Below are 24,367 nucleotides of genomic sequence, written 5' to 3' on the forward strand. Positions count from 1 at the left end.
TTTGCATATTTTCATTAAGCTGACTACATTTACCTTTCTTCCTGAGAGGATGTATGATGCAAAGGGTGGGGAAAGGGGAGAGGAAAACTGAATTTGGAGTCAGTGTGCGTGGGTGTAAATTGTGGCTCTGCTCTGGCTGGCTCCAGGTATGGCCTTGGGCAAGTCAGTACCCTCTCTTGGCCTGTTTCCTCATGTGTGAAATGAGGGGGTTAGACTAGATGACATTAGAGGTTATCTAGTCCAGCCATCTTGTTTAGTCTTAGTTTGCCTCTTTTAAAATCTATTCTTCCTTGATTTAGAGACAGCTGTGGAATAACAAAAATGGCACCCTACTTGGTATTAAAAGACTTGGATTCAAATTGTGTGTCTGCTCCTTAATAGGTTTATGAGGATGGACAATTATTTAAACTCTCTGGTCCTTGGTTGAGTCATCTGCAAAATGGAGATTATTATACTTAAATTCTTTTCATTAGATTGTTGTAAGGATCAAACGTATGCTTTGTAAATTGTAAAGTGCTAACAAATGTCAACTTTTATTATCATTATTTTGTTCATTTAAAAGACTGAATGAACCAGATAGTCTCTGAAATCAGTTAGTTCTGTATCAAGTGTTACTCTGGCAGTTATAGACATGTACTGTCTCTAAAACTAAAGCTATTTTATTTATTGACAATTCTTTAAAATAACTCATGCTTAATTATAATGAATTCTATTTAAATTTTCTCCCAGGCCATTGTTTAGATTATACAATTATGTTGGATAAAGAAGCCAAACCATACAAAGTTGATCCTTTTGTAATAATTATGAAATTCATGTTGGGGTGAGTTACATTTTTCCATGTGGTTTAATTTTCCTTAATAACGAAAACATCATGTCATTTGGTAAACATCAGTTCCCCATGTTATTTCCCTTTCTTCACAAATTGTCTAAAAACAATTTTTATTATGATTTGAAGTAATTCAAGTTGAGCTTAAAATATCAGATTTTTTCTTTGATTTTTAATTGTACATTTGCCAATATTTATAATTATATTTTATAGTATAAAATAAGAAATTAAAGAATTCTGTTTACTATAGCTTTATTTTTAAAAATAAAGTTCATTATGCCTTTGTTCACAGACAGTTCTGGAAGTTATCTGTCTTCCCCCTTCCAAGTTGAACCTTCCATTTTAACAAAGAATGAGTACAACAGAAACAACTGCTAAAATAACCATTTTTTTCTTTTTTTTGATTTTTTTTTTTTTTTTTTGCTTCTTGATGAGGCAGTCAGGGTAAAGTGACTTGTCCATGGTTACACAGCTATTAAGTGTCAAGTATTTGAGGCTAGATTTGAACTCAGGTCCTCTTGACTCCAAGGCTAGAGCTGTATCCACTGCACCACCTAGCTGCCCCTAAAATAACCATTTCTTTCTTTTTTCTTTTTCTTTTTTTTTTGCTTTTTGATGAGGCAATCAGGGTTAAGTGACTTGTCCATGGTCACACAGCTATTAAGTGTCAAATGTCTGAGGCTGGATTTGAACTCAGGTCCTCCTGACTCCAAGGCCTGAGCTCTATCCACTGCATCACTTAGCTGCCCCTAAAATAACCATTTTGACAATGTATACAGCGTTTTTCCCTTGTCATCTCCTGCCTCTCCCTGAAGGACAGGCTTGTATTTCATTATATGTTCTCTGGGAACATTTTGGTTTTTCAGTTATTTGTTTATACTTCCTCTTAGTAACCTTTGTATTGACGTTGTAGTTTTTGCATATATTACTATTTTGCTTCCTTTTATTTTCCTCTGATATTACTCTGAGTTCCTTGAATTTGTCAGTGCTTGTTGCACAGTTACATTCCATTACATCCAAATATCAGTTTTGCATGTACCATTCATCAGTTGATGAGCACCCACTTTTATTTCCAGTTCTTTGCTACCACAGAGTGCTATAATGAATATCTTAAAACTTTGTTTCTGTAGTTGACTGGTATAGCTTTATTTAATAATAGTAATAACTGCAGCTAAGTGGCACAGTGGTTAGTTAGATTACTGGGCCTGGAGTCAGGAAGACTCATCTTCCTGAGTTCAGATTTGGCCTCAGACACTTACTAGCTAAGTGACCCTGGGCAAGTCACTTAACCTTGTTTGCCTCAGTTTCCTCATCTGTAAAATGAGCTGGATAAAGAAATAGTGAACCGCTGCAATATCTTTGCCAAGAAAACCCCAATTGGGGTCACATAGAATTGGATACAACTGAAATGGCTGAACAACACTTATATGGTGCTTCCTATGTGCCAGGCACTGTGCTGCTAAGCACTTTACAATTATTATCTCATTTAATCCTCATAATAACCCTGGGAGGTAAGTGCTATTGTTAGCCCCATTTGACAGATGATGAAATTGAGGCAAATGGGGTTAAGTGACCTGCCCAGGGTCACACAGCTAGTAAGTGTCTGAGGCAGGATTTGAACTAAGGGCTTTTTGACTCTAGGCCCAGTGCTCTATCCATTGTGCCACCTAGCTACCTCCATGCAGAAAGTGGCATAAGTTGTTTGAGACCTTTTGAATCATCTTGTATTTTCTAGTAGAGCTTATAACAGTTTAAATCTCTTCTGAGATAACTTGACTTTGAAGTTGGATACAGCATAGTGTGGTGCATTTGGAATCCAGCAACATTGGGCTAGATTATTTCAAGGATTCACTACCACCTCTCCATCTATGATCCTAATCCAGTGTAGAATCCCAGATTTTGACTAGTCCTTCAGTCACCAAGGATAGCCTTTTCTTTTCTTTTCTTTTCTTTCTTTCCTTCTTCCGTTCTTCCTTCCTTTCTTTCCTTCCTTCCTTCCTTCCTTTCCTTCCTTCCTTCCTTCCTTCCTTCCTTCCTTCCTTCCTTTCCTTTCTTTCTTTCTTTCTTTCTTTCTTTCTTTCTTTCTTTCTTTCTTTCTTTCTTTCTTTCTTTTCCTTTCTTCCTTCCTTCCCTCCCTTCCTCCCTTGTTTCTCTCCTTCCTTCCTTCCTTCCTTCCTTCCTTCCTTCCTTCCTTCCTTGTTTCTCTCCTTCTTTCCTTCCATCAGGATTAAGTGACTTGCCTAGGGTCACACAGCTAGTAAGTATCTGAGGCCACATTTGAATTCAGAGCCCTAGAGAAGAGTAGTCACTTCCCCCTCCATGATCCTACCTTGATCACCAAAAAATCTGGGGTTTTAGGAAGTGCATTTCATTAGTCCTTTGCTGAAAAACTGAAACTTCAATCCTTGATCCTAGGCAATGCTTTTGGTTTTCTCATTGATCTGTATGTAAGTTCCTTAAGTAACAGGCATTATATTGATATTGTTAATTATTCTCACATTAATATGATGATCTGAATTTATAGAAGGCATTAAAGAAGGACATAATGTTGTCGTATTAATTTCCTGATGTGCCCTACTTCATATGGCCTTATTCATGGGACCTCTAGCCCAGGTCCAGCCTGGTTGTCATTACACCAGTTCTTACTATCCGTCTCCAAGATATTTGCACATCCCCTTTCCTAGGGAGTCATTTGGATTTTTGGGGAGCTTCTGTGCACTGCTAGGTTGTCTAGGGGACCTGGCACCATTGTAACTAAGCTGCAAGTACCATAGGAGCCAGAACAGGGTAAAATTGAGTAAAGAAAAAAGATTTGAGTGGGGTGCCCCATATTTAATTTATAAAAGACCTTTAGAATGGCTGATAAAAGGGAAATGCAGTGTTATGGGGATCGTTATGATAAGAAATTTAGAGAAGAGCCACATTAGAGATCAAAGTTATCCTTTTCAAATTGTAAGAGATTTGTAAGATACAGAAATAGGGAAATGATTAGACTCAATACATATTGTTCTTTAAGCTTTTATTAGAGAAAATGAGAGTAAGTACAGAATTTAAAAGCATGATCTCATCCCAGTCTTCTATTACAAAATGATAGGATGTGTGGGAAAGATAGACTATGTGAACTCAGGATAAGTCAAAGTATAGCCACCTTTCATAGACTCATGGTATTTCAGAGTAAAAAAGGACTAATGTTAGAAGTTAGCTCCCACCTAAAAGCTGGATCCCTTCTACAGCCCATGTAATAAATGGTCATCTAACATCTGTTTGATTAAAGGCTTTGCTTCCAAAGACAGCTCAGTCCAGTCAATCTGCCAATAAACATTTGTAAGCCCTGTGAATATAAAAAACAGCAAAAGATAGTACCTGCTCTCAAGGAGAGCCTAGAGTCTGATGGAAGACATAATACACAAACAACTGTGTTCAAACAAGCTATTTACAACATAAATTTGAAATAATCAACAGATTTGTTTTATCTAATGGTAGCCATCTCTAAGGTGGTGGGGGGAGGGGCAGGAAAAAATTTACATGATAACTTTATTATATATTTAAAAGGAATAGAAAGTTGTACATAATAGATTTGCAGTTTCATGTATGTTTTTTTATTATACTATATTATGGAAATGCTTATTTTATTCTATAAATTAAAAATAAAGTAAATAAAAATTTAAAAATAAAATTAAAATATGTGTACTTAAACACCTACACATAAATAATTTTCATTTATTTGGCTATTTTGGTATCTGCAGCACTACTTACTTTTATTACCATAATAAGGGTTCACTGCATTCTTTTATCAGTAATAATGAAATTAAAATACAGATTAGTCACATAGCCATTTAAACAATTACTTTGATAAATGTTTAGAATTGTTCATGGATACCACTACTCCCTAAACTGGGGTTCTTAATATAAACTTGTTTATTAAAATATATTTTTATAGGGGCAGCTAAAAAGTGGTACAGTGGATAGAGCACTGGCCCTGGAGTCAGGAGGACCTAAGATCAAACACTTGACACTTACTAACAGTGTGACCCTGGGCAAGTCGCTTAACCCGATTACCCCACCAAAAAAGCTGTGTGTGTGTGTGTGTGTGTGTGTGTGTGTGTGTGTGTGTGTGTGTACACACACATACATATACACATATATACATATATACGCATATATATATATATATATATATATAACATTGCAGTTCAATATATATTATTTATAATTTCATGTATCCTATTTTGTTCATTTAAAAATATTCTGAAAACAGCTCCATGGGCTTCTTTAGATTGCCAGAGAGGACCAGGACACAAAAAAGGTGAAAAACTCCTGCCCTACACAGTCTTCAGAACTTATTTTACCTGTGTAATTACTTTCAAGTTTTGTTTTGCCTTCATTGAAAATATGTATACGTAGGATGGTAGATATTGGTGCTTTGATTGAGTTGAACTATTGCACTTTTGATTTAAAAAAAAAGAACTGTTCTAAATTAATATGAAGGTTGAATTCTATAAGCCTGTTAAGACTATAGTTTCAGAAATAATTATTTAACATGCGTGGGTCAATCTGAAGTTAAATCATAATGTGTATATGCATAATATCTGACTATAAATATGGTGTTTTAATTACATCATTGTCTTTTCTTTTTCTCTACAGCTATAACTGGTTTAAACAAATTTGGGATAGTTTCTTCCTGCCAGAATTAGATGCCATTTTTCTGAATACACAAAGTATGTGTTTTCCACTTGTGTCTTTGGTCCTCTTTCTATTTGGAACCAGTATTGCATACTGGGGTGGCATACTCTCATCTTTATCTGTGAGGCTTCTTTCTTCACTGTGGCTAACCTTAAAGAGGTAAAAAACAAAAACACATTTCAGTACTTGGTTAAAATCTTTGTTCTATAATTTAAGAAGATTATACATTAAAGTCATTAAATATTTTCGTAAGCTAAAGTTATATTCCTAAAAGAGAACCTTAAAGATTAGTTTGTATATTTCCCTGAACATTAACTGGTTTCTGTAGATAATTTACAAATTAATGACTCTTCACTTTTATCATCAAAGTTAATCATTTTAAGGTATTCTGTATTTGTTTAACAGATATGCTGTAATCTGTGCACATGTTTGAATCTGACTGTCTTGCATTTCTTTCAGTGGGTGGCCCAGTCCTAGGACAGTATTTCTGTATTCTCACAGTCATAGTATAGTGGTTCCCAACTAGTGTTGTACTTATATACCTCAAAACTGTTTTCTGATACCATTTTCTCTCATCTCACCCCTCTAACATCATTTGCTAAGATTTCTGGCAGGAACAAGAATAAACCTAGCAATAGAACCCCTTTACCATTACCATGCTCAGATATTGTACTTTTAGTATCATCCCCTGCTCATTGACTTCATTAAAAACAGTTATATCAGGTTCTTCCACAAGGTTTCAGGAAAATGAAAAATAACCCCTACTCATAAAAAGTATTTGGGACCCTAGGCTCTGAGGTCTCACTTTAAACTAACATGATTATTCTTCACAACAGGCATATAAATAGAATTACAATTTTATGGCTAATTGTCTTCCTCTATTTTATAAATTTACCACTTTGTCCTTATTAGCTATAATATGTAAAAATAGAATAGCTAATATATTTAACTTTGGTTTCTTCATCTGCTTATAATGTGAAACTCTGAAGATATCTCTTGTATTAATTAGAAATTCCTTGAAATAATTCTTAAAATACTTAAAAGTTTTAAGATTCCAACAATTAACATCATCTAGAACCATTGTAAATACTTGGTATTTTCTTAAACTTGCCTTTCCAAAATGCATAGACCATTTAGATCATGTTGTTTCTAGTATATAACCTTATTAACTGCTTAAATTTTTTTTTCAATTATGATAACATTTTTTTTTTCTCCTCACTTCCCTCTTCATCCCATGGGTTGGGAAAGAGGGAATGAAATACAAAACTCTTAAAGCAAATAAGTATAGTCAAACAAATTCCCCTATTGGATATGTCCAAAAATATGTGTCTAATTTTGCATATTAGTCTGTCACCTCTCTGTCAAGGGGTGGATAGCATCCTTCATCATCATTCATCTAGGATCATTGTTGGTCATTGCATTGATCAGCATTCTTAAATCTTTCAGAATTGTTCATTATGGAAGTATTGATATTACAGTATAAATTGTTCTCCTGGATCTGAGTTGCTTTTTAAAGAATTTTAAAAGGCTATATTCTTGTTATTTTAGACCTTCTGAAATCCCTAACGACCCCAGGTTGATAACAACAAGATTATCATTTCTGATTATGCTTCTGCTAATAATTGGTTGGACAACTTGTGGAGCACTTGCAATACTTCTCATCTATCTTTACTATGTGTTTAAGGTATCAACTTAAAGTTTTTTAACCTGAATGCCCGAATGTGCTCATCACTATATCAGATATCATTCCATACAAATCTTCAAAAAGAGTTTATGAATTCATAAGTAAAAATGGTGGGTTTGTACTTTATTTTGCTGGACAGCTTTAAATATTTTTGTTACTATTATGACCATTTGTGTATGTTGGCTTGATATAGCTGTAAGATGGGAATCTGCATCTACAAATAGTTAAGCATAGTAGGATTTGGTGGTTAGAGGCCAAAAAGGGAAAAAGGAAGGAAACAAGTATTTATTAAGAGCCTACTACGTGCCAGGTACTGTGTTATGTGCAACTATTTTCTCATTTGATAAAAGGAGATGGAAGAGGTTAAAATACACCTTGAGATGTGCAGATGGGGACTGGATTTTCTATAGTTGCTATGATGAGAAAAGCATGCTTTGAAATGATATGGGAGAGAATGGCTGATACCTACTTAGAACTGATTGATGACAAATCAAATAATGAAAGAAATTACCTAAAGCACAAAACCATCAAGTTACAGAACATAAAGAAGTTTACTTACCAAGAATGGTTACCCGGGCATTCTGGCTTGCTAGTCTATATACAGAATAGAGAGAGTAGGTAAAAAATAAGGCAATAGCAACAGGAAGATAGTGAAAACTAATAAACTGCTATTTTTTTTGGAGAGGCAGGGGAGTCAGTATTTCTTTTTTTATTGATATGTTTGTTTAATATGTTTTTAACATTGTTAAGCAGTTTTTTGGCTTTCCCTCCCCCCTCTTACTTTGGATATAGCTGTTATCCATAGCAGCAAGTTAGTATAAATGGTTTGCTGTGGAAACTAATACTGCTTCCTTAATGGATCTGCGATCTCATCAATGGGAATGTTCCCTCCAAGAATTCTATTCCACATCCATGTTTTCTCATCACTCTTGTATATGTCCTCCCATAAATTCCCCATAGGTGTCCACCCAACCTGCAAGGAGTCTTCCCCTGGATCCCTTGAAATTTTGTAACTTGAAAATGACTCCCACATCATTTAGTTGGTACTAAATAAAAAAATGAGAAGATATTGTGTGTAATTGAGGCAAATTCAATGTAGTCTATTTAAATAACCTGTTCACACTGAAAAATCGAATAGCATATACTCCTACCATTTTCTCCAGACATTCAAGTCACATTTGTAAGATAAGACAAGGAAACTGACAGAGGATTATGAGCAGTGTTATGGCATAAAACTTCTCTGTTTTAGCAAGATAATTGATAAGAAACATGACGAAGCCCTCACCACAAGAACATTTAGGGATGAAACTTGAAAGACAGAAAACATCAGAAAAGTAAAAGATCTGTGAAGATTTCTGTAACCATTCTCCTTCCATGGCTATGATACACACACCACGTTTAGAATCCACCCTTATAGTACCATAGGTACTTACAGTACCGTATCCATGAGGAAGGAGATCTGGCCCAAAAGAAAGCAAAGCCAGGGAAAGCTGAAATAAAAAAAATACGTATAGAGGAGGTCCATGCTGAAGTAACACAATTTTGAGGGTATTGCATCTCAAGGCACCTCAAAGAGGAGATGATGCTCAATGCTTAGGAAAAATAATATTATTACTTTTTCCAGAAAAGGTGATTGGGAAAACATATGCCTAATCTTCCTCTACAAAATCTTAGTGACAAGATTTACATAATGAAGAATAAAATAGGTAGATCCAGGAGAACTGTATAGAAGATGACTCCTACGATATAAATGAAAACAACACTAAAAGGCAACTGAACTGATTAGTGGTGATCAGTCTTAGTCCTGGAGAACAGGTAGTACAGCTCTCCTCTCAGAGAGGCAGAGGACTAGAACTGTGGTATGTTGCCTATGCTCTTGGACACAGTTGTTCTATTGGTTAGTTTTGTTTCATTGTTTTTCTTCATCACAATGGGAGAGCTCACAAATGATATGTTAAATGGATATGTTAAATGGGAAATGATATGTTAAAAACAAAGCAACCATAAAGTGTTTTTTAAAAATATAAAGATAATTTACATGGACATTGAGAGCAATCTTGGTAGGTATGTAAATTCCTTCAAACTTGAGAGACAATAATCTGCAGTTACAAAATTGACTTAGAAGTGTAGAGAATCCTATGCGATCCTTGACCATAAAAAAGTATTTGTTTTGGAAAAGCAAATACCTTCAACAACCTTCAACAGCTCTTGCTTCAGTAAGGTGTCTTCCTTGCATAAGTCAAAATCATATTAGATTTCTAAATTGATTTAATGGAAATAATTTTGAGCCCTTTGGTTAATAATATCAAGTGAAACATAAAACAAGAAGACGTGCATTTGCCACTATTATATGAGATATTGAGCATGGAGTCCATATGAAGAGAGATTTCCTATAGGTGTTCCTATTTATAGATGACATTATCCTGAGGACAGTTCTTGCCAAAGGGGCATAGGACATAAAAAAGAACCCCTAATATAGATTCATCCCTGTAGTTCAGACCATCAACTGAGGTCATTACATCTTAATGTTAACTAATTCCCAAGTTACTAAGAAGTGAATTTATGTTCTGTCTGGAGGTGTCCCTGAGTTACGAACACTCAATTTTTCTTATGTACATTCCTTATATATTAATAACTGCTGCATCTCATCACCACAACAATACCTTTCCCAAAGAAAACACACACACACACACACACATGCATGCATGCACACACACACATATGTAAACAATAAGTATGAGTAAATATAAAGTAATTTAATACCTTGTAATTTGGGAGGAGAACATTGGCAATTGGGGGAAATAGGAAAAGCTTTATACAAGAGATGGTTCTTGAATGCATCTTGAAGAAAGAAAGGGTTTCTGAGAGGCCAAGATGAGTAGAAAGTATATTCATGGCATGGAGTCTGGCCAATGCAAAGGCAGACACAGAGGACGTGGAGTGCAATCGGTGAACAACAGAGGCTGGCTAGATTGAGAGTGTAGGACAGGAAGCAATTGTCATTGAGACTGGAAAGATAGGTTGGAACAAGCTTGTGAAGGAATTTAAATGCTCAACAGAGGATTTTATATTTCATCCTAGATGCTGAGTTGATTGAGTAGTGCAGTGCTTTCAAACTCAAATAGAAATGGGACTGCTAAACCCTACATAAAGATCCTTGCAGCTCCATAATGACTTAGAAAACCACATATTAGTATTATGTTCTATTGTACTTTTATTTATTTTGTTAAATATTTCCCATTTAAATTTAATCTGGTTCAAGCCTTACTCAAGAATACTCGACACCTCTGCAGTAGGCCAGTCACACAGTCAGATATATGCTTAGTGTGTATTAGTGTGTAGGTTGAGCTGAAATGGTGATATCCTTGAGGCAAGGAAACCAAAAGGCTATTATAATAATCTAATCAAGAGTTGACAAGTCACTTAACCCAAATTGCCTTGGGGGGAAAAAAAAAGAGTTGATAAAGGTCTGGTCTAAGGTGGTAACTGTGTAAGTATTAAGAAGGGGTTGGATGCAAGAAATATTGTGAAAGTGGAAACAATAAGACTTGGCAATGATTGGCTATGTGGGGTGAGGGAATGTGAATCTTAGATAATGTTGAGGTTATGTACCTGGGAGACTAGAAGGATAGTAGTCCCTTCAGCAGAAATAGGGAAGTTTAGAAGAAGGAAGGTTGAGGGGGAAAGATAATAAATTCAATTTTGGACCTGTTGAGTTTAAACTACCTCTGGGACATCCAATTTCAAATGTCCAGTAAGTGTTTGGTGATGCAGGACTGAAGTGGAAAGGAGAAACCAGGGATAGATACATAGATCTGAGAGCATGTGCATGGAGATAATAGTTAAATGCATGGAATGTATAAAGTTACCAGTAGAGAAAGAAGAGGTGGCCATTCACAGTTAGGGAGTGTTCTATGACTGCTTAGCCAGCAAAGAAGACTGAGAAGTAATCAAATATGTTGCAGGAGAAGCAGAGAAAGTAGAGTGAGGAAAACCCCAAAAGCACCCAGAAGGGAGAATATGATGAAATCCAGCAGGTGGGTTGAGAAGACTGAGGACTGAGAAAAATGCATTCGAATTGGCAATTAATAGGTCTTTGATGACTTTGAAGAAAGTAATTTTAATTGAAAAATGAGGTGGAAAGCCAGATTGCAAAGGGTAAGTGAGTATGGACAGCAAGTGGAGATTGCTTTTTCAAGAAGTTTAGCTGAGAAAATGAGGGGAGATATAGGAAGTAGCTAGAAGTAGTTTAGTGAAGGCTTTTTTTAAAAATAGAGGAGACATAGGCATGTTTGAAGATTATAGGGAAGGAAAGAGTAGAGAGTGAGAGACTGAAAACTCAATAGAACATTATTGAGGATGCAACCCGATGGAGAAGGTAGTAGGGGATGGGTAAGTGATTGAACTTAGCAAGAAGAAGAACCACCTCTTTGTCAGATACTGGAAGAAAAGAGAAAAGAGTGGCAGATGGCATGATTTGGGGTATAAAGAGAAAGGGGGAAAGGGGAGCTCACATTGAATGACTTCCGTTTTCTAAGAGGCAAAGTCCTCAACTTAGAAAGGGGAAAGGGGTGAGGTGTGGGAGGCTTGAAGAGGAAAGAGAACGTTTAGAATAGCTTCTCTGGGGAGTAAGAAACAGAATTAATTAGGAAGGAATAGAATCCTGTTGCTCCCTGGTTTTTTAGTCTCCATTTAAAGAGGGATTAAGTGTATTTATAAGTTTTACAAGGACACTCAAATATTTCTTGATCCAAGGCAATTTTGAAAACAAAAATTCATTTCTTTTTCTAGATTATTAAATTGTACTCCAACATAACAACATTGAAAAATAACTCTGATGTGGTAAGTTGGGTTTTTTGGTAAAACATACTACATATTTTCATCATCTTTAGCCATTTATCATTTCAAGATGGAATGACTTTACTACTTAATCATTATGAAAATCATAGATCATTTTGATTACCCCATTTAAAATTATTAACTACTTTCTATGTTCCTAATGTCTTGCTAGGTTCTTTATCCATATTCCCTTCTAGCTGTCCCTCAGAACTCTATGATTATTGTCTCTGGTACCCACTGTTATTCACTTGTATTCCATCTAGTCAAGAGGTAATTTTAGCCTTTGAGCCCCTTAAACCTCAACTGTTCACTTCTTAATTTTTAAGAAAACATGGAAACTACATGAAAACTTACACTTACCTTCTAGGCCCAGTTCTTGACTGCAGTAAAATTAATCATTTGTCATTCTATGAATTGGTCTAGCCAACACTGTCCCTACTAAATTACTTTTTGAAAACAAGTTTGAAAGAGTTTAAATTGTGGTCCTTCATCTTGGATAAAAAATTGAGGAAGGGTCAATGTCTTTTGTTTGTTGTGGATTAAGGAGAAAAATTTTTAGAAAGAGGATCATCTTTTGAGGATGTATTAGCCATAAAATTGAGAGTGGCTAATTCAGAAGACCTAGAAATTATTTCCAGTTGTGCTTATAGGAAGATGATAGATATCATTATCTAGCAAATCTTCAGTTGTGAAGATTGTATTGTATGCATATTTGTTTTTTAAATAAGAGTTTGATTTGAAATGAAACAGTGTCTTAAACCTGGTTTTATGTAAGATAAGGAATAGCCTAATTAATATTTTTATATTCTTGCTTTCTTTATAGATTCCAAATGTCTCTGAAAGAAATGAAAACAATACAAATTCTTCCGTTGGAAAAAAAGAGAACAATAGATCTCAGAAAAGACTTCCTCCAAAACCAGAGATACTTCCTTTAAGCTTAGCCATTGATAATGCTGAAGATAATTTTAAGATGCATATTACTATTATTAACTTAGTAATATGGGTTGTATTACTCAGTATTCCATCCTTAATTTATTGGCTAAAGAATCTCAGGTAATGATACAATTAAATGTTTAGAGTTGTATAAAAATTGTGGTATAATTCTGCCTTTACTTTGGTCTACAACTAAACTATCCATCAATAAAGCGTAAGTAAGATTCGAGATACCCAAACATTTTCTAGTCAGCGTATGAAAATTTTGACTAGAAAAATTTACATTGAACCCATTTATATTTGCCAAAGTTCTTTATCTTATAAACAGAAATTCCCATAAATATTTAACAAAAAGAGAACAGTAGAACTCCTATTGTACTTTATTATAGTAAAATAATTGCATTTGAAAAGTTTAGAAATAAAAAATAGATTTCTGTAGCTTTGTAAGGAGTTCCTTAAGTTGACCTAAAGTGACTTTAGTGACTAAAAAGAATTTATGACTAAGAAACTATCATTTTCTGTCCTTACTGAAGTCACAAATCATACAAAGCATTCAACAGTGCTACTGATAGTTGTTTTTAGAGTTTATATTTTCATGAGCTTTTGAAAAAATGTTTATTTGTTATAGGAGTTTTTTTTTGTTTTTCTTCAGGGAGAGGTATGGTGGAAGGGAAAGATGCTTGTTACTTAAGAAACTTTTTTTAAAGGCGACAAATAAGTGAAACCTCAGTATTCAGTGGATCCTGCTCAGTATAGATTTGAGAAATAGTTGTATACATTTAAGGAGTTCCCTATCCCTCATTGTCATTAAGTTCCAGCCTTTTGGTATTGGATCAATTTTATTTGAAGAAACTACTAATCTTAGTTTTATAAGATTTCAGATAGTCCTTATTTTAAGCAAAATTAAAGAAATTCCCCAAAAGACAAACTTCACCTTTGCAACATCTCCCTTTTCTCTTCTCTGTCACCACCATCACTCTAGTGCAGGTGTTCAGCATCTCACTTCCAGACTATTACAGTAGCCTGCAAGTGGGTCTACTTGCCTCAAATCTCTCCTCACTCCAGTCCATCCTCCATTCAGGCACCAAAATGGTTTTCCTAAAGCATAAGTCTGACCATGCCACTCACCTAATTCAGTAAACTTCAGGAGCTCCCTATCATCCCCAGGATTAAATACAAAATCTTCTCTTTGGTATTTAAAACCCTTTGTTACCCTAATACACTTCTACCTTTCCAGTCTTCTTACACCTTACTTCATAATACCAGTACACTTTGATCCAGTGACACTGATAGCTTGGCTATTTCATGAACAAGTCCTCTATCTCTTGGCTGTAGGCATTTTCTCTGGCCATCCTCATGCCCGGAATTCTCTGCTTCCTCATTTTCCTTGGCTTCCTTTAACTAAGATTACATCTTCTATAGGAAGCCTTTCCCAGCCTCTTTTAGTTCTAGTTCCTTTCCTCTTTAAATTATTTCATATTTATCCCTTTTATAGCTTGTTTGTACCTATTTGTTTGCTTGTTGTCTTCCCCATTAAATTTGAGCTCTTTAGGATTAAAGACTGTCTTTTGTTTCTTTTTGTGTCCCCAGTGTTTAATACAGTGCCTGGAACATAGTAGGTGCTTAATAAATATTTCTTGACTGACTTGCAAATTCTGGGTAGTTTGGCTTGCAAAGCCATTTAAATGATTTAATATACAATAATTTGATTTATAAATGACTTCTTAGGAAAATTGAGTTAAGTACATTTTTGTAGTATCTTTTATTTTTTTCTCCCTGGTATTCTTTTCTACCTTAATTCCTTATACAATCTTATGGATGAAATATGGCCTGGAGAACAGGTATCTCAGTGATAATTCAAGGATAATAACAGTTCACATTCTGTAGCACTCGAAAGTTCGTGGAGTCATAGCAATCATCATAGCAACCCTTTGAGATAGGTAGTGTATCATCCCCACTTTAAACTATATTGCCTCTTCTGTTATTTGTGGGTGTCATTCAGATTTATACGAATTTGAAATAACTATGTCTATGTAACCACATTTTTTCTCCCCTTTTCCCGCATATAGATATTATATTAGACTTAATCCTGATCCATGTAAATATCTGTCATTTTTCCTCGTTCCAACTCTGGGAATTCTTGGGAATTCTGACATTGTTTCAGTAAAGTCAAGGTATAGTACTTTAATCTTTTTTATTTCCCCTATAGATTTCTAGTCCTCGTTTGCAGCATACGTTTCATATTTGATATATAACTTTTGATTACTTTTCTCTTTCTGGAATAGCTTGGAATAGGAACTATGGTGTATATGCAGATTTATACTGCTAACCACTTATAACATTTTTGTTATTAAGTTTGTGTGTATCTTCAGACATTTACATATTAAATTAGCATTGTGCTTTGTTGTTTTTTAAACAGCTCTCTCTGTACTCTCTTCTGTTTTGTTTTTGTTTTAATGTTCTAGGCAAATATTTTATCTTTGGTACACAATTAAAGTAATCACTTTAAATTAACCTACATATTTTGTAGGGAGAACAGGCTATTACAAAATATTTTTAAACTTACAAGTTTTCATCTTTATTTGCTAGTGCTAATGATTTTGGATCATTTAGAGGAGCCAGATATTTTGTTTGTTGGGCCCAATGCAACTAATAGTCTACCTTCAAGATGCAATGAAACAAGCCATACCCAGTATCCTAATACATTCACTCCTACATCTTGTCTTTCCCCTGATCATTTTTCTTTCCATTTGCCATCCAGTCTCATCTTTGGACATATGCCCTCCTTCCTTCTTGGTCGCAGTTGCCCCCAAAAGCTCCATTTTCCTTTCTTCTGAGGTAGGGACATTGTCCATAAAAGAATAACTCTTAGGGAAAATAATCTTCCTGTGTACCACCTCCCCCCACATTAGACCCATTTTTAAATTGCATTTTTTTATATTTTTAAAAATATTTCCTTTGGCTGTACTTCGAATATGTATATGGGCTATACGTGGCCTACAGGCCCTGTGTTTGACCCCTCTGGGGGAGAGTATGTTTTTTGAGGATTGTGTTATACAAGAATAGGGATAAGAACTACACCTGTAATTTCACTGACATAGAGAATTCCCAGGTGAGGAAACTCTCTACTGATGTAGGTTGGCCCCTTCTCTGCCACTTAGTCTTAGCCTATAGAGAACACTGAGAGTTTCAGTGATTCTTTTCTTAGGGTCACACAGACAGCACAGGCTACTATACTGTGCAATCTCTAATATTGTTACTAACAGCTAAGGCTGATAAAAGAGAAAAATGAAAAATACATAAAAATCAGACAAAAGAATTTAAAATTTCAGCAGTTTGGATACATTTTGTATGGTCTCAAGCAGGCCTGTATACCTCAGAAGACCCTAAGGGTCTCACTTTTGCAGCACAAGAAAAGCACAGAATGTTAGAATTAGACATTAAAAATCATTTAATTCAGCTCTCATCATTCACATAAGCATGCTAAGCCCTCAGAGTAACTTGTCCAGGGTAACAGGGTTAAGGAATGGCAAAGCCTCTGTCATAATGATGACCCAAGAGTCCCTAAGAAAATACTAAACCATGTGGTACAGCCCATCTGAATAGTTAAGAAGGCCGGGTAGTGTGCAACATGTTTTAGAGCTATTTTTATCTAAAATGGTAAAAAAAAAATTGTACAAAAAGATTTGATGTTTGAAGAGATAATCTTCAGCATTCTAGAAAACTTGGTTTTTTGGAATAATTCCTTGAGTATACAAAATAGGTAAGACTTCACTGTATAAGAAAAAAATTAATATGTAGGGAGGAGAAATAATAATAATAAATAACATCTACATGGCACTTTGTTTTCCAAAGAACTTTACATACATTATCTCTTTTGATCCTCACAACTACCCTGTAATTTAAACTTCATTTTACAGATGGGGAAACTGAGGCTGAAAGGTTGTGACTTACCCAGACTCATACAACTGGTGACTGAGCCAGGATTTAAATCCAGGACTTCCTGACAGAGTCTAGCACTCTCTCTGTCACTGTACCGTAGGGTCTGTGGGAAGATAAATAGTAGTTTGGAATAAACTGAAAGATGAATAATTGATAATACAAATGACCTAGATGCCTCAAGATCTTGAAGTAGTATATGCAGGACTTATATAGATGCAGTGATTTTTAAAAAATGTTGCTGGTGATTCCCAGCTTCATGTCACTTGCAAGTACAAGTTCATGTAAGAGCTCATGGTGTAGTGAATAGAGAGATGGCCTCAAAGATAGAAGGACCTGCGTTCAAGTCCCCTCTCTGACATTGGGCAAGTCTCAGTGCCCTAGGCTGAGACTTGTATTCACAAAGAAGGTGCCAGACTGTATTGAGAGAGAATTTTCTCATCTGGGAGTTCTCTCTACCATTGATAACACATGTCCAGTTCCCATCCCTAACATCAGCAAAAATAATGTAAATAGGATATGTAGCAGCTTATGTTTTGCAAAGAACTTTACATATATTATGTCTTTTGATTCTTAGAACAACTCTGATTTTAGGCGCATTAGTACTCTGCTGCCTTTGGGGTAGAAAGATCATAAACTTAGAGATTATGTGGTTTGTATCCCTTATTTTAGAGGTAAGAAAATTGAAGCTCAGCAAGGTGAAATGACTTATTCATGATTAAATCACCATGACAGGTGATTTAAACCATGGGCCTCTGGCTCCAAATGCAAGACTCTGAACTTGACCACACTGTCATGAATGTCATACATTCTGATACCATCACTTCTCTGCTCTTCTGATTGGCTGGTTCTGGCACATGTGGGCTTGGGAAAGAGGCAACCGCAATTATTAAAATTGATTGAAAATGAAATGATAGATACTGAAAGAGCTCTCTTCAAGGAGTCACACTTGAGTAGAGTGCCGGGACTTGGTAGCATCCCTTTTGGCTACACAGAAAACTTTTTATTCCTTATCCCTGGTTCTCAAATGTGTCCTAGCAAGGTGAATTTAAGGCAGGTGAAGAGTCAGCTACTATATTGGTCTGTTAAGATCCTCTTATGAGCTTAGTTAGAATGCGGCAATTCTCTAAGAATGCTGGCCTCAGACCAAACGCTTGACACTTACTAGCTGTGTGACCCTGGGCAAGTCACTTAACGCCAATTGCCTTAAAAAAAAAAATTACTGATGTTTTCCTTGAGTATAGGGATAAGGACTGGACCTGTGATATCATTGGTATAGGAAGCTCTCAGGTGAGGAAACTCCATGGACCAATACAGGTCAGCAACTTCTCTGCCATTTATGATCCTAGAGAGTTTCCTGGAGCAACTGAGAGGTTAAGTAATTTGCCCAGGGACACAAAGCTAACATGTGTCAAAGTCTAGACTTAGAACCAGCTCTCCCATTACACCGTACTGCCTTTTTCCTTAATTTGTGGTAATTGTATTTGCTTATAGAATTTTAAGTTTTTTCCGTTTCCAATCCTTATCTGATGTTTAGTATTTCTTATGTTGTATTTTAATTTTTGCCTTTGAAAATCCTGTAGTTATTATTTATTGTTGTGATTTCGTGGGACATATCTCCCTAATCTGTTATTTTCAAAAGTAAAAGGAGTAGAATTCACAGGGAGCTCAGGGACCCTTCTCTCCAACATCCTCAACAAGTGATGGGGAACTCATTACCTTAGGAGCTGGTGTTAACTGTAGCCCATTCCACTTTCTGTTAGAAAGCTTTTCCTTTACATTGAACCAAAATCTGCTTCTCTGTAACTTTCACTCATGATTAGAATGTGATCCCCTGAGAGCAAAGAGTGTCTTAAATTTTTATTTGCATCCTCAATGTTTTGCACATAGTAAGCACTTAATGTTTTTTCATTCTTTCATTATTCACTTCACTTATTTATACTCTCCAAACCTGCCCAGTGAGAACAAGTCAAATCCCTTCCTCACTTTTTTCCTCTTTTCTGGGTTTTTTCCCCTGCCTTTTAAAATTATTTTGTTTTATGCTTTATGTTCCTTCCAATTTTAACATACCAACAGTTTTAAAGTTTTGTTTTTCTTTAAGATGTTTTGGTTCCTGTTCTAAACTGTATACAAGTTCTTGGTTTTGTATGTTTGTAATAATTAAGTATTATAAAAGGATTTTGAGACCAGTTTTGCAGAAGATAAAATAATGAAAACCTTTTTAAGGGACAAGACAACTCAAAACTTGAATGTCAAGAAAATTCTAAAAATGCCCCAATTGTGAAATAAGTAATTTTAGTTAGAATTATAATAAAATTTACAAATATAATATTAAGTATGATTAAGGTTTATTTATTGATATGTAGTTTTATATTATATACAATATATGTTTGTATATGATATTTATTATGGTTAAAGTAATATTTTTCAAAGTCAATCTGTTTTAATATTTGGAGTCTTTAATTTTCAGAATGTATACATTTTTTATTTTAAAAATAAAACCTTATATTACTACATTTATTAATTTCACAATATTTTTATCCTCCAAAATTAGTATATTCGTAGAAATATAATTTGTACAAAATCATAATATTCTTTCCTTGTCAATTAACTTTGACTATTTTTAATTGTGTAAAATGGTAACCTAAGTAAAGTGTAGTACAGTGGTAAAAACTCTGTATTTGGAAGGAGAAAGCCTATTTTCAAAACATGATTCTGCTGCCTTGTGACCTTGGGCAAGTCAAACTTTCTTGGCTTCAGTTTCCTCAACTATCAAAGGAGGGAGTTGGACTGTCTAAGGCTCCTTACAGCTCTGAATCTGTTATCCGAGTCATTTTATAACCAAGTGACACTGACACACGCATTCTCATACCCATATTTTAACGTTACACATATACGGAGTGAAACCAAAGCCATATTTTAGGAATTCAAACTCCTGAAAGCGTTCATTGTATTTAAACATGAGTAAATATTGAAGCATTTTAAGCATCCTTATAAGCTTACAGTGCTGATAAAGTTATGTTTTGCTTTGTTCTGTTATGTATATACGCATGCAGTCAATAACCACACTTGCCAGTTATTTACCATATTATTCCTACACATACTGGATTGCTTACAAGTCACAGGTATTGAGTCAGGATGGGTGGAAAATTAAGTTTTCTGAAGCCTATCTTGCTGGTTTCACCAAATGAAAAGTTTTTATGTGCCTGTTACTATCAGTACAGTTACCTGCCTTTTTCATTAGGTTTCTAACAAAGCTTTAACTTTACTGTAAAATTGGCATTTGAAATATTCTGGATCTTACTTTCCACATTTATTTTTCATTTGCAAGTAAAATTAATGTGTCAGTGTGCAAAGACTTAGCTGTAAGTTAAGCTAAAAGATGACTGCCTTTCAAAGCCCTTCATTGTCTGACTCCTTCCTACCTTACCAGTTTTTTAACACTTTACCGCTCTGCGTATATATATGGTACTCTACAATCCAGTGATACTGGCTTCCTTGCTGTTAGTTGCACAAGACGCGCTCTCACCTTATTGATTCTGTGTATATTCGCTGGTTGTGCCTTATACCCAGAATGCTCTTTCTTCTTACCTTGCCTCCTGACTTCTGGGCTTCCTTCAAGTCTCAGCTAGGTTCCCATTCCTCTGTAAGAAGTCTTTACTCATTTCCCTTCCCCTTCCCCCGGGACTATTTCCAATTTGCCCCTTATATGCCTTGTTGGTACATAGTTTGTGTGTGTCTCTCCCATTAAAATCTGAGCTTCTTCAGGGCACGAACTCTTTTTGCCTTTCTTTTGTATGTATCCTCAGTTTTAGCACAGTGCTTAGCACATTTTAAACAAATAATAATTATTGTTTATATAAAGCTTATTGACTATCTACATACATTATGTCAAGTTCGTCATTCTTCCTTCCCCCAAGTTTTTTTTTATTTGAGGTTCTTTGTGCTTTTATAATTTTTTCCACTATTCATCATGATTGTCATATGTAAAGTTGAATATAAAATGAAATTTGGCATAAATTATAGTAACAGAAATAACTAGTGCTATCTTTTATTGTAAATTTCCTATGTTCAGAGAATTAGTACTTTTCTAGTGGTACAATTTTAGAAAGCCAAACAAAACTCTGATTATAAAATGTAATTTTCAAAATCAATATTTTTAGCCTTTTGATATAGAAAAAAAATCTGCAAATGAGGGAAGCTTCAGTGATAGCAAAATATTACATTTAAAACAGCATAAATTTTTTTCTCAAAATCATGTATAATCTTGGCTTTACAGAATTCTAATCTTCCTTCAAGTTTGTAATCATCATAATGTGTAATTATGTTTCTTTCTTTTTGCAGTAAACTGTTGAAGACTGCTGCACAGTTTCCACTCATAGTGGCCATTGGTGTGGTTGCCTTTGGGTCTACACACTTATACAGAGTGCCATACTTTGTAGTCATTCCTCTTGTACTCCATATGTTGTCTAGTATTTGATTTGAGAAATATTAGGGGTACTTTGGCTGTTTCGGAAGGTGACAAGAAAGAAAACACACAGGCTCATCGACTCAGACTGCAGGATCGTTTGGAGAAGACGTCTATTTTTACAGTATGAAAATTCAAAACTAGTTTTATAACCCCTGAGGAAAGTATTTGAAGCATGGTTTTGGTTTTGTGGTGTGATATTTGTCTACTGATCATTTTGAAAAAAAAGGAGTTTAGTGACCAAAATCTTTCAAAATTTCAATTTCTGTGCATACAATCTATTTGGTTTATGATACTTGTGATGTTTTTATAGTCTAGATTCAGTCAATACAGCGTTGTTTGTATTGGCATTGCAAACATTTTGTTCTTTCATCCAGTTTTTCTACTGAAATGTGTGTTCGTTTGTATTTACTATAGTTTGTATATTGAGAGTTAAATCTTAAAGAGGTGGATGAAATTCATAATATCATAATTTCCTCAGAAAACAAAATACCAAGAGTACTTTTTGATCAGTTTTGAAAAACCATATTTGTGAGGTGTATTGTTAACATTCTTTTATGTTTACAAGGTTATACTCACTTTGAATTTTTCTTGGCTTTCTGACAAGATATTTTTCAGTAACCTTTTAAAATTGATTGTTAAAAGCATCAAGAGCTCAGAAGTTAAAGAAATGGCCTTTTTGTTATTTGTCAAATGCTGACTATCATTTTGAATTCATGACAAATACCTTAAGTCTCCTAAATAATGCTAGTGTTTGGTCATAAGAAAACAATTTTTCATAGTTATTCACTTACTGGCATTGAATTAATTATTTCAGTCTGTGCCTTCATCAAACCTAAGTTTGGCTCTTTGCCACTTTCGTCCATTACTTCTTGTTCTGTCCTATGGGGCCATACAGAATAAGCCTCATCCATCTTTCACATTATGGCCCTTCAAATACTTGAACACAGTTATTTCTCTTCTTCCTTACCCTAGTATCTTCTATCTCTGGGCTAAACATCTTCCGTTTCATCAGTCATTCTTTATGTAACATAGCTTTAGTGTCCTTAATTTTCCTGGTTGCCCCACTCTGAACACTGTCTAGTTTATTGATGTCCTTAAGTAGTGTTGCCTGGAACTGGACACAGCGCTCCAGATGAGGTCAGTGACGGGCTAACATGGAGAGACGATAACCTCTTTATTTCTGGAAACCATGCTGCTCTGAATGCAGCCCAAGATCACTTGAAGCTTTTTAGGCAGCCACATCACACTGTTGACTCATATTGTATTTGCAGCGCATGAAAACCTGTGGATCTTTTTCGGGTAAACTTGTCTATTCGTTTCTCTCTCATCATGTATTTGTGAAGTTGGGGGGGGAGGTTTGTACCCATTTATAAAACTTTACATTTTTGTAGCCAGTAAAATACCTTCCAAAGTCCATCTTATTAGATTCAGCCCATTGCTAGTCTGTCTTTATATTGGATCCTGACTATTGTCCACTCTGTTAGCTATCCCTCCCAACTTTGTGTCACCTGCAGATTTGATGAGCATGCCATCCATACCTTATTTTTTAAATAATAATTTTCCTCCAATTACATATAAAGACAATTTTTAACATTAACTTTTTAAAAGTTTTGAGTTCCAAATTTTCTCTCTCACTCCCCTCCCAAGGCAGTAAGCAATTTGATATAGATTATACATGTTCCATTATGCAAAACCTATTGCTATGTTAGTCATGTTGTGAAAGAAGACACAGACCCAAAGGAAAAAAAAACATAAAAAAATACAGAAAGTGAAAAAATAGTATACTTTAATCTGTATTCAGACTCCATCAGTTCTTTCTCTGGAGGCAGATAGTGTTTGTCTTGGATTATTGTATTGCTGAGAATAGCTAAACTGTTCACAGTTGATCCTCATAGAGCATTGCTGTTACTGTATACAATGTTCTCCTGGTTCTGCTCACTCCATTTTGCATCAGTTCATATAAGTCCTCCTAGCTTTTCCTGAAACCATCCTGCTTGTCATTGCTTATAATACAATAGTATTCCATCAAAATCATATACTACAACTTGTGCAGCCATTCCCCAACTGATGGGCATCCCTCAATTTCCAATTCTTTCTCACCACAAAAAGAATTGCTATAAATATTTTCGTACATATAGGTCCTTTTTCTTTTTCTTTGATCTCTTGGGATACAGACCTACTCGTGTTATTACTGGATCAAAGGGTATGCACAGTTTTACAGCCATTTGGGCATAGTTCCAAATCGCTCTCCAGAATGGTTGGATCTGTTTACAGCTCCGCCATCAGTGCATTAGTGTCCCAATTTTCCCATATCCCCAACAGCATTTGTCATTTTTCTTTTCTGTCATGTTAGTCACTCTGATAGGTATGAGGTGGTACCTCAGGGTTCTTTTACTTTGCATTTCTATAATCAATAGTGATTTGAGCACTTTTTCATATGACTGTAGATGGCTTTAATTTCTTTAGCTGATAATTACCTGTTCATATATTTTAACCATTTTGACTGATTGGACCAATAATAAATTAGATTTTTATATTACATGATTTCATTATAGTATAACATACTGCATTTCACAATTGGGATAGAGACTGAACATTTGATTTCATTGATAAAGGGTACTTCCAGATGAGGAAATTCCTTCTACCAATGTAAGGCGATACTTTCTCTCCAACTTATAGTTTGAAAGTTGCACAGGATACTGGAGATTAAGTAACTTGCCCAGAATAACATAACAAGTCCCAAAAGTGGGACTTGAATCCAGGTGTTCCTGGTTCCAAGTCCAGTTTTCTGTTTTTTGTGCCAAGTGGCCTCACATATTTTGTAGTAATGGTAAAGAAATAGATGTAAAGAGGACTATCAGAATCATAGATTATAGAGAAGTTTATCCTAAGACGTAGAGGTTCACAGTAACAAATGCTTACTTTATCAAATTAAATTTATTAAAGTTTTTAATAATAATCCACAATAAACATGATATGTGTGTGCATCATA

General features: G+C 35.0%; 1 protein-coding gene across 3 annotated transcripts in view; it reads left to right on the plus strand.

Moving 5' to 3' along the window:
* Positions 1 to 22,908, plus strand: part of PGAP1 (post-GPI attachment to proteins 1) — a 90,914-nt gene extending 68,006 nt beyond the window's left edge. For all 3 annotated transcript variants that reach the window (XM_027865971.1, XM_027865973.1, XM_027865974.1), the window contains 7 exons: positions 730 to 820; positions 5,471 to 5,668; positions 7,058 to 7,193; positions 11,985 to 12,035; positions 12,856 to 13,085; positions 15,035 to 15,139; positions 21,249 to 22,908. In XM_027865971.1, coding sequence (XP_027721772.1) covers positions 730 to 820; positions 5,471 to 5,668; positions 7,058 to 7,193; positions 11,985 to 12,035; positions 12,856 to 13,085; positions 15,035 to 15,139; positions 21,249 to 21,384 — 947 coding nt within the window. In that variant the 3' untranslated portion in view covers positions 21,385 to 22,908. The remainder of the gene's footprint in view (positions 1 to 729; positions 821 to 5,470; positions 5,669 to 7,057; positions 7,194 to 11,984; positions 12,036 to 12,855; positions 13,086 to 15,034; positions 15,140 to 21,248) is intronic.
* The last annotated feature ends 1,459 nt before the right edge of the window (positions 22,909 to 24,367 follow it).

The sequence above is a fragment of the Vombatus ursinus genome, unplaced genomic scaffold (genome assembly GCF_900497805.2).
Source record: "Vombatus ursinus unplaced genomic scaffold, bare-nosed wombat genome assembly UNPS02014779.1, whole genome shotgun sequence".
Taxonomy (NCBI): Eukaryota; Metazoa; Chordata; class Mammalia; order Diprotodontia; family Vombatidae; genus Vombatus; species Vombatus ursinus.